The sequence below is a fragment of the Coccinella septempunctata genome, chromosome 4, assembly GCF_907165205.1.
Source record: "Coccinella septempunctata chromosome 4, icCocSept1.1, whole genome shotgun sequence".
In the NCBI taxonomy this organism is placed as follows: Eukaryota; Metazoa; Arthropoda; class Insecta; order Coleoptera; family Coccinellidae; genus Coccinella; species Coccinella septempunctata.
The window spans coordinates 15,085,383-15,101,068 of record NC_058192.1 but is presented as its reverse complement, the minus strand read 5'-3'; the positions used below and the strand labels follow the sequence as shown (position 1 = coordinate 15,101,068).

At 35.8% G+C, this 15,686-nt stretch overlaps 1 protein-coding gene across 6 annotated transcripts in view; it reads right to left on the bottom strand.

The window, feature by feature from the left end:
- Nucleotides 1-10,043, bottom strand: part of LOC123310994 (pleckstrin homology domain-containing family G member 5) — a 137,981-nt gene extending 127,938 nt beyond the window's left edge. The window contains exons 1-4 of one of the 6 annotated variants that reach the window (XM_044894732.1): nucleotides 9,609-10,043; nucleotides 6,454-6,456; nucleotides 5,837-5,844; nucleotides 1,755-2,701 (exon numbers count right to left, since the gene is read on the bottom strand). In XM_044894732.1, coding sequence (XP_044750667.1) covers nucleotides 1,755-2,657 — 903 coding nt within the window. In that variant the 5' untranslated portion in view covers nucleotides 2,658-2,701; nucleotides 5,837-5,844; nucleotides 6,454-6,456; nucleotides 9,609-10,043. Of the gene's footprint in view, nucleotides 1-1,754; nucleotides 2,718-5,836; nucleotides 5,845-6,453; nucleotides 6,457-9,460; nucleotides 9,482-9,567 lie in introns of those variants that run through there. The other 5 variants (XM_044894729.1, XM_044894728.1, XM_044894731.1 and 2 more) reach the window with 5 other exon arrangements.
- Nucleotides 10,044-15,686: the final 5,643 nt, after the last annotated feature.

The following is a 15,686-nucleotide window of genomic DNA, read 5'->3' as shown; positions in this document are numbered from 1 at the left end:
AGATAGTCATCGGGAAGTGACAGAGCTTTTTGGGCGAGAATTCGTAACTCTCCAACAATCGCATCAAAAATTCTGACAGACGGCCGTATCCTCATATTTATCTAGTAGGGGATATAGGGGAGATGTGATGGAAAAATAAGAATTCTTCTCGGAATTCTTATCTTCGCGATAATTTCAATGAAGAATATCTTGCGCAGGGGAATTCATTATTGTTTTGAGGGCAAATATACCATCATTAGGAACTGAATGTGCCACGTTCAAGTCAAGACTTATGGCTGCTATGCTGCGTAACACGTTATATCCATTACCAAGGAGACTGTTACGGAGACTGATCAGAATGAGGGTGCACGGTGCAAAAACACAAGGAAGTGAATGGTGTATGTAGCGAAGAAGTTGCCAGTATAGGCAATCATACTGGAATACATACTCAGCAACATAAAAAGTTCAACTTCAGCATAAATTATGCGAATAACTAACTTTATCGAATTTCTGTTTTCTGTAATACTGGCAAAAACAAAAACAGCCCCAAAACCTGACTGCGTGCTAATCCTACTTCATATGTCATGGAATGAGAAATATTACATCTCGTATTACATTGATTATTCGTTTACTTCGGTTGATCAGACTACCCTATACCTCCAATATCAATGAGAATTTGCTGAATGAGTTCTGGTTGTATTTCTCGATAAAATTATTCCCGATTTGTAGATTTTTTGGAAATGTTGGGCTGAAATGAAATATTGAAAGAAAAATCAATTTTTACTTCATAACATTGTCACCAAGAAAGAAAATTTTGAGTGGCAATCCGTGAGTTTTCCAAAATCTTTGTGTTTGTATGGCAGGAACTTCCAGAAACAAGATATTCCAAGTGAAAAGAAAATTAGTGCCAAAACCATTCGGATGATTTTGAGTAGCAATCGGAAATTGCTTCAGAATAATTAATTCTAGTTTGATCGAGAAACTACTAAAACCTTTTGTATGGTAAGAATTTCGTTAACAAATTTTCATTATTCATTTCATTATAGCTGTTTTGCCACTCATTTTTGTGTTTCAAATTGATGGAGGATGGAGGGTGAGCTGTTGATAAACTCCAGAATCTGAGAGGGCAGCACCTGTTTGTGTTTTCGAGAAATCTCTCTACTCATATTTTCTAGTAACGGTAACGTCGAGTACTACACAGAATTACCATAGAATTGGTCTGCGATATTTTTCAATCGTTAAATTTTCTATATCGGACATTATGATAGCTGATGAAATGAAAAGATTTGTTTTTGGGGACATATTTGTAGAATTCAGCCAGTGCTACTCAGCAAAACTCTGATCAGTACTTAAAGACATATCTGTTATTTTTTCTTTTGACAACTAGAATGACCAAGAACTCCAAGAACACTTTCACTTTTGTCAAAAATTACCACTAGATTTTATTTTTTGCGGCGATGCGTGAAGTTACAGCGTATAGTTGAAAAAATTCGCATATGAATTCATGATGAAAGAATAGGTGATGTTGAGCTATGTTTCTGATTATCGTGGTGTTCTTCACTCTTGATTTTCGTCAGAAAATGGTACGAAAAACATATGATTTTCACCAACATGAATTGTGAAACCACGACACGTGTTTCGCTATCACAATAGCATCAATTGAGTGAAGGTAAACTGAAACTACCTGTTTAATACATGATAAAGATTTGCTATCAGCTGTTGGAACAAATGGTATATACGGTTTTGTTGCTGCCGTCGGAGGATTATAAACTCACCTTCAGGATGACACTTTGTGACCTGGATACGGCTGATCCTCTAGGGATGTTTTCTAAACTGTCATCGTTATAACTGATGTCATTATGTATATCGTAGTCCACATAGCTCAAGTCTTGGTAACTAACATTAATATCACTTTCTGTCAAAGATTTCAACGACTGTTTCCACTCTTCCAATTTGCTCTTAGTCAAATCCTCCTTAGATTTATCATGCTTTATAATATCCCTGAAGCTTATCGATCGTTTGAGTAGCGATTTGGATTCCTCTCCGAAACTGATGATTTTCTTCATGAACGAAGGAGTCCGGTGGAGTGAAGACTTCGAACCTATTTCTAGAGCAGAATGGAACTTTTGCGACATCCGCAGGGAGTCCCTGCGTTTGTAACTCTCATCTGTTGATTCCAAAAAGTCTTCCTCAATTTCCGGACTGTCGATATCGTGTTTATCCTCGTAAATTTTAGGTATCACTTTCTTCCTGAATATAGAAGAGAACGACAACCGATGTTTGCGTTTCGCTTTCGGTTTCGGAACTTCCGGTGTCTTGAAGACGGGATTGAAAGCCTCAACGGCGTTTTCCGAAATAACGCACTCGCTAACGCACCTCCTTGCATGTTTATCCCGCACGAACACGTTGTTGTTGAACTTGTCCGACTTACGCAAAATCACCTCGGTCGTTTTCTCATTTTCGTTTGCACACTGGGACATGGCACCGGAAAGAAGTTCGTTCACAATAATCCAAATTTCTCTGTCGACTTCCCCGTTACCTCGACAGGCATTTTCTCCATTGTTTCCCCAATTCACGTTGGTTGATCTTGGGAACTTTCCGTTCACGCTCGACAGCCAGATATCGTCTTTCGAAATTTTGGTATCGCCGACTTTTTTCGGGCTGGAGTCTGTGACCATCTTGTTAAGAGTAGAAAAATCGCGTTATCGTCGGCATGACGCTAAAACACGGAATATAACCTGTAATTCGATTGTGGAACATTAAATTCCGTAATTAAAACTTATCTCAGCATACAACTGTTCGATAAACGACGTTAAGATAAGGTTCGTGAGAGAGCGTGATAGCAGATTATCGGGATGGCAGAATCACTAATTCTCACGTATACACTGTGAAAATTCGTCTAAAGGTCGCGAGGATGTGGGAAAATTAATGCAGACAGACATGCAGTCTGGGTGTTTACTGTTTACAGGGTCGGTAGGGGAAAGATTGGCGCGTTTCTTCCACGGAACAACTGTTCGGTATATAGATGTATGAAGTATGGCTAGTTACAATGTTTTGGTAAGAGGGAGGAGGGATAACGAGCTCTCGCATTTCTCAGATAAATTTTATGACCACTCATAGGCCTCTTCATATTCAATATCCTACAAAACCTACACCCGGGTAATAAAACCTTTCGCCAAGCAGCCGACGAAAATAAATTCGAAATCAAATAAAAATGTTCTGTCAGGACCCCGAAGGAATAACAATGCGGAATTTGCGCATTGGTCTATTTCGTCACTATTTTGTGAATAAAAAAATTCGGCTCTTTTCAAATTCATAACTATATCTACCATATCTACCTAACTGTATCAGAGCCGCTCAAACTAGTAAAACTAGTACAGCTTCAGAAATTCTTGGAAAATTTGAGACATATGGAAAAAATGGTGAACAGTGGATCAGTATTTTTTTAATAACCCCTAAATCCCACATTTTCCTTTGAATTATTGAAGAAGTCGACTAATGTACCTGTTTCCCAAATTATGATCATTTAAACTTCGTAGTGAGTTTTGAAAAAAGACAAAAATGGTGAATTGCATTCACTGAATCGCTCTCTGGTCAGTCACGAGTCAAAGTTATAGACTCGGTTGTAGATTATGTTAAATTAAATGAAAACACGAATAACATATTAACATCTACCTACACAATAATGCATAATAGTACCTATTCATTCAATAAACAAAATTTCCGTACACAGAAAGTTTGAAAGATTAAATTTAAATGGTGTGAAACGTGAAGAAATGAAACTCTGATTTCTCAGAAAAAAAGAGGTAAGACTACAAATTAACATAAATTTGAAAGTGGCAAATCCACCGAAAACTTTAAACAAGATTGTTGTCCAACAATTTCCAGTTATTGTGGTATTTTGAGATTTGAGTTCGTAATTTTTTGTTTTAGAAAAGTAACGAATACATAGAAGCATTTCTGCTTTCTACTTAGAAGACTTCATTTCGAATATTTACTACAAGCTACTGAGTTTCAAAAGTTGATTGGATAGGCTGAAACCATTTTGGCTAACGTTCTCGTTCTAGCAACAAACGAGCAAAAATTTAATATATCTAGAGTGCTATCGAAAATTTCCTTTTTAGATATTCGATATAAAAGCGATTCACTAAAAATAATAAAATCAGTGTTCTTATATTTAAGAGTTAGAGAAATAGGTATACAATAGAAGTCAAGGTCATGGTGCACTGTAACCCCTTCTTAGTTATCAATATTTTGGATTCAAAACTCATATAAATTGATTTGTGTAGATTGATATTATGTATTTCAAGCACTTTTACAAAGAGATAGATGCCATTTAGAAGTCCTATTTTATATTAGTGATCGAAAAAATGTATGAAATGCAAGAATGTCAATCAATTCTAGAAATAGGGCTACCAAATATATATAATAAGTGGTGTTCAATCTGAATATTTCCACATTTTGAATATATCGAAGGAAATTCGAATCAGGATTGATCTCTCATCAAGTTATTTTTATTTATAGAATTCGAAATCCCACAAAATCACCATACATTATGAAAGTAGAAATGCACTCTCTGTAAAATATAAATCATACATTTATGATCTGTTCCTATCCTACCTCCGAAAGTTACTCTAATACTGGGTGTATAGATACCGTCTTATCTCGAATAATATTGTGATTGTGAATTCAAATCATTATTTACTACTAGAATAATATTCAATTCAGAAAATGTCTGGTTCTGTATAGATGACCCTAATTGATTACTTTAATTGAATTTTACAACTTGCATTCTCAATTGTGATAAGATGAATTGTTTCAAAATGCACTGAATATAGGTGAGGGAAGAAGCTCCATACAGAAATCCAAAGAAAAGTAGAAACTAAGTAGGTCAAGGCAAATTAATCATAATTTAGGACACGCACATTGTTCATGATTTTCCCACATATGATTACTGGGTATTTGCATCTGAATGCAAAAAGTATAATGCATCAGGTACAACAAATTCATTCACTCAACAGGAAATGCTTTCTCCCATCAGATTTTCTTCTGAGTGCAGAGTGATTATATCTGTTATATTATCATATGACATGACCATTCGCCATTAATGTGGGAAATTTCGATTTCATTCGCGAACAGTCTAGTAAATCGTTGAAGGGAAAGTATATTCCATCAGAAAATAATAAATTGTTGCTGATATGGCTTGATTATCATGAGGCATATGGCGTTGAACACCACTTCTTCACACCTAATTTTTATTGCGATCAACTGATCGAGCTGCATTCATTTTCTGGATATAAATGAGAAAAATTGTCCTAGGGGAGAATATCTGCGGAAATAAACATAAGTTATCTCACGTTCTAAATTATTGAAAGTAAACTTATTCACTCAAAACCTTTCGTTACATTATCAAGAGTGAAAAATTTTTTATTCATCAAAATATTCTAACATAAACTACAAGTTGAATTTGATAATCTAACTGGCAAGTGGAGATATAGTTAGTATTCGTTAGCATTGAATTTTTATTGCTTTCTGCAGATTCAGTTTATTTCTGATGATATAGAAAAAAATAAATACTATGCACTGCTTCCCAATGTGGCTACCCAGTTTGTATTGTTGATGTTATTTACATCACCATATTTGTAGTCTACCGAAGCCAGGTATAAAACAGCTGGTGAAAGATATTCATCCACATTTTACCATTTGGTCAATTTTGTGACGCAGAAAATTATGATGTCAGTCTACTACCTTTTCGACCTTCACTTAATGACTGAAAAACACCTGAGATATTAATCATGGAAAATTATCCGATGTGTTATATTTATAAATAGTACCGTTTTGTATGTATTCCGTTTTGCGGTATCGGTTCATTCGATATACCTGTAGTGACTCACCAATGATACTGCAGATCTTGTATGATTCCAAGACAACAATCTATTGTTCTGCATGGGATAATAGGGAATAAAACAATTGAGCCTCGAAAAGAGAGAGATAAACTGAAAAAATATCCAATTACAAAGTGAGAAGCCATGAAACCAATTGTAATCTGAACGATCTTCCTTATATTCTATTTAAAAAATATTCTTAATAATATCACGATGGATTTTTGTAGTGAGCTCGGATTCGTTGAAGGTTTTTTGTATATTAAAAAATTCTACGGATAGGTACATTTCCAATGCGAACTGGGTATAAAAGGAGCTGAAGTTTATAATTCACTCGATCTCGAAAATTTCAAATCATCAAACTCTTAGGTGCACTCAGAAGTTTTAAGAGAAGTTGGGCTGGAGCTCCTTGTAAATCTTTCAGTATAATTGACGAATATCCGAATATCTCGATGAATACTTGAAGATATTCAAAATCCACAATTTCAAAAAACATCAGACTATCTGAACTTACGGGAAACCAACGTATCAGACCCAATTCATTGTATCAACAACAAAGAAACAGTAATCACATCTCTTGAGCATGACAAAGCCGTTCCTTTGTTTCAATCGTTGCAAGGTGCATCAGGGATGGGTTATGCCCAACCCATTTAATTCATTACGATTTCAATTCAATACATTTGAAGAGTACCTTGGAAACCCTAAAACGAGATTGAGTTCTCCAATTTTATTTTTTGCATTTATAATGAAGATTAGTGAATTGATTTGTTTTCTGTATTATCAACCTTTCATTCTGATGGATTTATATCTCGATTTATATGAACTGTCTTTATTTCCAAACTTTTGGTTCCCGAGTTTATGAATAAGAAAAAATAAGTCGAGTAGCATATCGTTTAGCATGTCCTAGGTTATCTATCTATGGCATGTTCCAGGGGCGTTTCCAGCTAATAGTTTTAGGAGGGGTAATTCCAAAAAACATCAAAATTTTTTTTTATTTCACAAATACAAAAACACAATAAAAATATGAGCCACAGAGAATCCTTGAAGGGGATTTGTAATTACCCGATTACTTTTACCTGAAACCGCCAGTGGGATGTCCTTTCTGAGAATCAGCGTGTGAATGGATTTTTATGCATTAACTGGAAACAATTAAATTATATGAAGATATTGTTATTCTGATCCAATATCATCAATTACATGTAGATGATTTTTGATAAAATTCGATTAGTGATTTTTCTGAAGGAACATCAAGAATAGCAACAGATAGATATTTCTAAATAAGGGACCATATTTCAGAAGTGTATTTTTTAGGAATAGCTAAAATAAGAGAGGTCATCTGATACAGATGCTTCAAATAAAATAATCTTGTCCGTGGTCAAGTGGATTAATAGCCGTTTAAGCTCAGAATTTCTATGCAATAAAGATGGTTCAAGGATTTAATCTTTGTTTAATGAAACGGTGCATGCAACCATAAATCTTTGAAATGATAGATATGTAGGACAATGCACTCTGAAGTGTCACTCGCAATAATACAATGCATAAAAGGATAAATCGAAGTTCACGAATTATAATGGTTTTCAAATTTTTTGAAGAGTATTTGGATCATTCAATTCTCCACAAGGGTATATTCGAGGGTATATTGCGATACAGAAATATTCCAAAAGAATTCTAAAAACCGATACCCTGAAAATGTGCCATAAGCATAGTTTCGGAAAGAATGAAGACTTCAAACTTCTTTTTAATTTGATACATGTCTATAATGACCCGATGACAGATCGAGAGACTGATAGATTCGTCACTTTGGATCATGGCGTACCCTAAAAAACTAAATTAGTAGATATCATACAGTATGAGTCATTGAAAACAAAACAGCGGCTCTGAGACTTCTGAGAGTCGGCAAAACCGAAAATAAAAACGCTCGGATACATCCATAGACATAATAATGTAATGAGTCTATGGATACATCCAGGCGGAAAACTTCTGAGATCAAATTCAAAACCGTATGGCTTCAACCCATAGTCTTACTACCACAACCTCTATATTTTGAATAGAGAAGACGGGATAAGTGATACTTCTATTATGAGTTTAGAATATTTGATTTTCAATCAACTCATTCGTTTTTGAGATATTCTGATCACAATCTCATACAGAATTGGTCATTTTTTCAAACATGCTGTGTGAATCAATCGAATTTTTACTAATTTATTCTATGCCATATACCAGACACACAAATATGACTTTTTATAGTTTACTCCTTTCATTAACAATCAAGGTTTTTTTATTGGCAGAAAGAATTTAGATGATTTCTTTATTTTTCAAAAATAACTTGCTGAAACCCTACAGAAGATTTATCACCGAATAAATTAGTGCATATTTGATTGATATACACAGCATGCTTCTTGAAAGGGAAGACCAACGTTGTTCAAAATTTAAATATGGATATTTAGAAAAATTCATCATATGAAAACAAATTGAAAATGTGAACGCAGAATAGAAAGGCCTTTCAGATAATGTATCACTTATCCCATATTTCCTGTTCGAAATATATAGGTTGGGGTATAAAAAAGGGTTGAAGTGTTTAGATATTATTTGGTTCTGCCGACTTACAAAGCCGCTATTTCGTTTTCAATGGCCCACTCTGTATATTGTACGAAAGTTGTGAATGACTGATGTCATGAGTATTTTTCAGTTACTTCAGATAACTAGAATTAAAACTTCTGTATAAAGCCCGTTTGCAACAGCCGAGAATACTCTAGAGAATTTACTCGAAAATTTATGCGCCGTGAATTATTATATGTACCGTTATATACGCACTTTCGGTAGAATTCTCTGTTCAGTTGCATACAAAATAATCTCTGCCGTTTTCTTGCGAAAATTTTGTAGAGAATTCTCCAGATAATTCAGAGAATTCCCTGCTGTTGCAAACAGGCTTAAGGAATAATTTCATCGAAAAATGTCAAAATGGAAAGCTTTCCATTTATAGAATCTTATGGCCTTTAAATTTATGATTATTATTTTCATTACGAAAAAGTTGAGATAAATATCTATAAACTCACATAATTATTCTCTTGGATATAGATATTTCCTTGAATTCAATATAAATGTGAAGAGAAACTCAAAATCAGAATTCTTCATAATAAACTGTTAACATATATTCTGTTTCTGTATTCAATTAAACTTTGTTTTAATGGTAGTATAAATTATGTCAACATGCAAATAATGTTCTCGATGATGCTTTATTCGATGGTTGATGATCCCCAACTAATTGCCTAGTTAGTTCCGAAGGAATAAAAATTTCTAGTTACTAAGTTAAATTCAGAGAACTCGTCAGGGATGAACAGGGACGAACCATCTAGGAAACAACAATCCGAGCAACAATCATAGTTGGCGAGAGGAAGGTATTGTTAGTTGGTACCGAAGAGAATTCCAAAAATCGAATTCCAATTCATGGGAAGCATTATTTTCACGCCCGATTCTTTTTGCCGTTTATATCGCTCGGGAAACAATGACAACCGTAACAAATCAAATCCGAATTTTCTGCATTAATTTCCCATGTAAACATCGTAAACGAACGTCGTGAAGGAGATAGATAACCACACATTCTTTCGACATATCATTGCGATAAGGTAAATCAACGTAGAACCCGAGGAAAATCGGAATTCCTGAACCGGTCACGTGCTCCACAATCAAATGACAGTTGAGTCACCTCTCCCAGCCAAAAACAATCGAAAAACCACGGTTATTAACCTTCTTGGGCAGTCGTCACCTCAAGACCGCACTTGCACAACACGAATTGCGTTTATTTTTCGGAACGCACGATTAGCAACGCCGTTTTTTTTGCGAAACGGGTCACCGCCGTAGGCGCCGAAAAACCCGAGGCCTGAAACTGAAAGTCAACTACTACGATGGACGTCTTGCTCGACTATCGCGCGGTACTGAAGTGAAAAAGTTAAATGTGACTTCTCCGTCGGGACCGAGAGGGAATTTGCACATTAATTTGCCATGTGACAGATAAGAAGTCGTACAACAACACGCCGACTGGCAACATGTGCCAAGGTGGGAGATCGATTAATTATGTCAGTGTCTTGCAGGTGATACGGAATCAGATCGACGACGTCGATCGGATTTGTGGGTGGAAGTGGACAGACGAACGAAATTTGGGTCGATTGTTCAAGTTGAAGAATCAACGGAAATCAGGCATAAACTAAATCATAAAGAGTGGCTATAAAGTATTTAATATAATGATATTATTGCTATTGAACTGTTTGTGATTTGGCTATGAATTACCTTCTGTGTAATATGGTACACTGTACTGAAATCATTTTCGTATTGTCGATAATAAAATCCTACACAGACAACCTTCGGTTTTTACCTAAAGACAACCCGATGAAGAATTATTCATCAGGTTTTTTTCCTTACGTCACTCAATGAAATAGGTGAGAATTAGATAGGGTTCAAACCTCCTACTTCTAACTCACCATCTAGAGATTACACTGACTTATCAATATCCTCATATTGTCTGCCGATAAATTTTGACCATCTTTTAGATTGACAGTATCTACTCAATATTTCATAGCGCTCGAAGTCAAACTTTTAAAGTCAGTGAGTCAGAAAGCATTTTCATTTATTCCTCCTATATAATCCTCAAGTAAGATTTTCGACATTATACGAGGATATATTGAAAAATTCTTAGCCTACTATAGGACCAAAGTAAAAATTTCAATGTCAAAATATTTTATTACTCAACATATTCTCCTCTTAATTGGATATATTTATTACAGCGAACCTGCAACGTCAAGCCAGACCTCCACAGCTTTTATTACCTCCTCGTTGGAAGAAAATTTACGACCTTTGAAACTTTTTTTCAGTTGAGGAAAGAGTCGGATGGATCCGAATCTGGTGAATAAGGGGGGTGTTCTAGTTATTCAAACCCTAAATCACGAATTTTTTGCATGGTAACATGAGATTTGTAATGCAGGGGCGTTGTCCTGCAAAATAAAACATCTTTGGATAGCTTACCGCGTCTTTCCTCTTTAATATTTTCCCGTAGAGTGGTCAGTAATGTCGAATAGTAATCTATGGTTATTGTTCAACCCTTATCCGAAAAATCAATCATGATTACTCCATGGCAATCCCATAAAACTGAAGCAAGAACTTTTCCAGCAGATTTTTAGACACAAAATTTCTTAGGTCTAGGAGAACCAGAGTGTCGCCAATCCATCGATTGTTGCTTTGTTTCTGGATCGTAGAAATCTACCCAAGTCTCATCCATAGTAACAATTCGGTTTAAGAAGTCTACATCGTTTTCAAATCGAGCACAGATCGAACGCGATGCTTTTAGTCTTGCACGCTTTTGGTCAACATTCAAACATTTGGGGGTCCATTTTGCAGCAACTTTTCTCATGTCCAAATAGACGTGAATTATATGATGAACGCATTCGTATGAAATATTCAGTGCTTCAGATATCCGTTTTAGCCCAATTCGACTGTCTGATAAAATCATGTCATGAACTGCATCGATATTTTCGGGAACTGTCACAGAAACTGGCCTTCCCGATCGGTCATCATCTTCAATGAAAAATGTACCTCTTTTGAAGCTTACAGTCCAATTTTTCACGGTCGCATACGAAGGACATTGATTACCAAAGGTATTAAGCATATCTTCGTAAATCTGCTTACCTCTTAACCCTTTTAAATATAGGTTCTTGATGATGGCTCGATACTCTAATTTTTCGAGTTCCACAGTTTCGGTGGACATCTTCTTTCTTTTAATCAATTGCGTAACTCTAGTTTACTTTTTTGATCTCAAACTTTACTCTGATACTTCTAATGAGTTATTGTTCGTTGCTATTACCATAGCAACGCAATAACTTTTTCATGCATGGAACTGGTCTAGGTTAACTAGATATCAATACATCCTCGTACACTTGAATCTGGATCCATCAACAAGTCAGTCCGCTTTCAGATAACATAGGTATCATTATAACTTCAGAAATGAACCTTTGGATACTGGTACCTATACAGGAATTACAACATACTCATTCGCTCACACTAGCGAATTACAGATAAAAGAATTTAAAAAATGTTCGCCGCTTACCATCCGCTATCCATCATTCGAGCTTTTGCTTTGGAATTAATGAAAATTAATCGGTGAATTTGTTGAAAAATCGAACACCAACGAACAACGATTCTTTCACGTCGTGGCTTCAATCGACTGAACGTTTATAGTTTGGGCATAAAAAATGAATTGAAATGGATAGGAAAAGATTGAATTATGAACTGAAAATTTACTTACAGGGGTGGAGGGTTAACCAATCCTCGAAAAGTTTACTTATCTACAAAACTCTGAACTTTCAATGAAATCAACCCTTCTGGTAATTTCATAGGGAAGAAATTTGAAAATACTGAACTGCAGATATTATCTTGAAGTAGGCATAAAGTCCAAAAATGTATATTATGGCAAAAGTGTAGAAGTATAAGTAGGCCTCTGAACAATGATTGATGAATTTTAGCATTTTGTACTCAATGCATACCTCATATACCTTTCGATGCTCGAAATGTTTTCCAGATCAGGATAAATGTTCTTTATATTTAAGTATAATTGCTAGCTTCAATATGATTTAGAAACAAGACGAACTCTCATTCGAAACTCAAAAGTTAGTCGAGGATCCTGCAAAAAATTGACACCAGAAAATCCAGAAAGTTTATAAAAGAATTAAAAGTCAATCATACAGATTGGGGTGAAGTGGTCTCAAACAGCGAACGAGTCATTTATACTAATGTGTATGATAAAAAAGTCGAAAAAATATAATTTTTCTATCTTGGGTGCGTCTCTTAAGCCTATCAAAAGTTGATTTTATTGAGGGGGTCTATAGTTAAAACTTCAAAAGTGATTGCTGAACGTTTTCAAGGTGGAGGATGCGAGGAATCAACACTATCAGTCATTACAGCAACAACGTCACCGTTATTGCGAAGATTTTCATATGCAATAATGCAAGTTTTATTCGAATATCAAACAAGCAGAATTGTACACTCAACATTCAATTGAAACAAGTAGTTGTTTTATATTCTGAAGCCTTTATAACACAGAGTGTTTTAACCTGGAGATTTCGTACGCTTCAGAGTTCATAGAACTATTATGGTACAGCAATCATTGAAATATTATTATGGGATTTCAAGATGGAGACAAATTCGTCATTCTGCAGCCCAATTGCTATTTCCGAGTCTTTCTAATGGAACCTATGCTACGTCTGGAGTCCATAAGATAGCGTTATCGCACAATGCGGTAAATTCAATCCACAACATGATCCGCCACTGCGAAATAGGTCAATATATACATATGTACTCAAGTTCCACCGAATGCGCTTCATGTTTCTATTTCAAATCGCGATTTTTCCTCGTAACCCGTTTTATGTCTCATTAGAAACGACTTCGTCAAATCTTCATTCCGGATTTGCCATTCGTAAAAATATCCCGTAATATATCAACGGCACAGCACGTCGGCCCTTACCGAAAATAGAATTGAATACCATTATTTGTGCATCCTGACTGACGAATCTATTTTGTCTCTCGCCAAAAATAAGCAGAAATTATGTGTTGATATGCCCGTTGAAAATCCCGTACTTCTCCAATTTGTTGGCCGGTCGTAAAGAGAGAGACTTATGGCCCGACCCCCTGTTTTCTGAATTCGCGGCAAGATATACGACGCCAGTTCGTGAGGAAGTTTCGGGCTCCTTTTCCGAATAACATTCGGTGAAAAATCGGGGGTAATTTGCCGTCCGCGTCGAAGTTCTGCACCTCTATAAAATGCGAATGGCCCGAGCAAAGGTGAACGTTCCGAAAATAGAAGAATAATCATGCTAAAAATAGAAGGTAATCAAGATCACCCACATGATGAGTGCCACAACCTGAAACGTTACTTAGACCGACAGATATTCGTCGGGAAAATGCTGAAAGGGTCGGAATTTGGGAAATAATGATACACTATGAAAGTAACGAGAGTTTTTTATGGGGTAATCATAATAGTTGGGGAGCCGACGATGCTGAATCGGGATTTACTCGAGCGTCGTGGAGACCTAGTGGATTTTGAAGATTAAATGGTAGAAAAAAAAAATGCACTTTCAGTGGTGGGGAAAGCGTCTGCAGGGTTTCAAAGATGTAAAAAAAAATCGTCAGGTGTACAGGCTGGGCAAAATTGGTGATACCTGAACTACAACTTTTTAACCCAACGAAATAGAAAACAAAGGAATGTACCATTCATGTCGTCTTTTTTCGAGAAACTAATAATGCCATCAACTGCATTCCTCTATCTTCTTTTGTTTTTGAGTTATTGGCCAAAATTTAAATTTGAGCGATTTCAACTTGGTTCATTATCTCCCTTTCTGTTTGTGCTAGGATGTTGAAATTAAGACATTATGCAGACACCAGACACTTTTTTGATAGCAATCCGGTGGCGTACTATGATTTTTTACAACAGGTTTATTTGCTTAGCTATAACATAAAGTTGTGTTTCTTCTTATGAAAACAGTAGTTTAAAATGGTTAAGAAAGAATCGCTATTTTTTAACCGTTTATATCAGACATCGGCCCCAGTCTTTCTAGGTTATTTTAAACTACTGTTTTCATAAGAAAAAATACATCTTCATGTTATAGCTCAGCAAATATACCTGTTGGAAAGAATCATAGTACGCCACTGGATTGCTATCAAAATAGTGTCTGTATAGTGTTTTCATTTCAACATCCTAGCTTAAACAGAAACGGAGATAATGACCAAAGTTGAAATTTTAATTTTGACCTATAACTCGAAAACAAAAGAAGATGGAGGAATGCAGTTGATGGCATTATTAGTTTCTAGAAAAAAGACGACCGTAATGTGCCATGCATTTTCATCTATCTCGTTGGGTTGAAAAAGTTGTAATTCAGGTATCACCAATTTTGCCCAACCTGTACATAATCGAGCGTGTCAGATTAAGATACTGTATATGCCCTACGTGTCTCTGATAACGAATTCATGCTTATCTGATAGTTAGCGCGGTGGGACTGGCCGTACGGAAGAGGTGAAAATGGTAAAAAAAAATGTTTCCAGCGTGGCAGATTTTTGGAGGATGTGTTAATTGGACCCAAAGGAAGCTACTTTTCATCAAGGGACTGACAATTTGGACGTGACGCAAAGTTACAGCGGTCCTTTGAAAATGTAAAAAAAAATCATTACATATTCGAGCGTGTCAGATTTTCATACAGATGGTTAATCTTAGTGTCGTAGACGTGTTGACCCATTAATCTGACACTAATCAGGGAGGGTTTTCTTAATCTGACACTTTGAAGATGATAAGAATGCTTTTTTTTCGAATATTCCCCTGCCTGTTCCTCTAATCGTTCTTGTATTCATTATGAAAGTTGTAGATAATAAAATTCTACACAACTTTTGTCCGAAGCAATTTCACATACTCCTAACGGTTCTCGAGTTAGAGGGCGATAAGGGAGAAGAGCTAAGCCACACATGCGAAAGGGACATGTAGATTGCCAGTCCTATCTACGTTCATCAAATTGTCAAAATGACAAGGTATTTCTATGATGACAATTTCGAAATTAGTCACGGAAATTTCAGTGTTGTCTCTGAGAACCTTAGAATGTACTATTTTCCAACGAGTGAATTTTCGCTTCAGCATTTATCGCTAAACACCTCGCCTTAATCGCCATATATCTCAAAAACGTTTGAAAGTAGAAAAAATTGCTTAGGACAAAATTTGTAGAAAATGTTATGCCCTACCACTTTTATAATGAATGCGAAAAAGATTTGAAGCCCAGGGGAGGAGATAATTCAAGA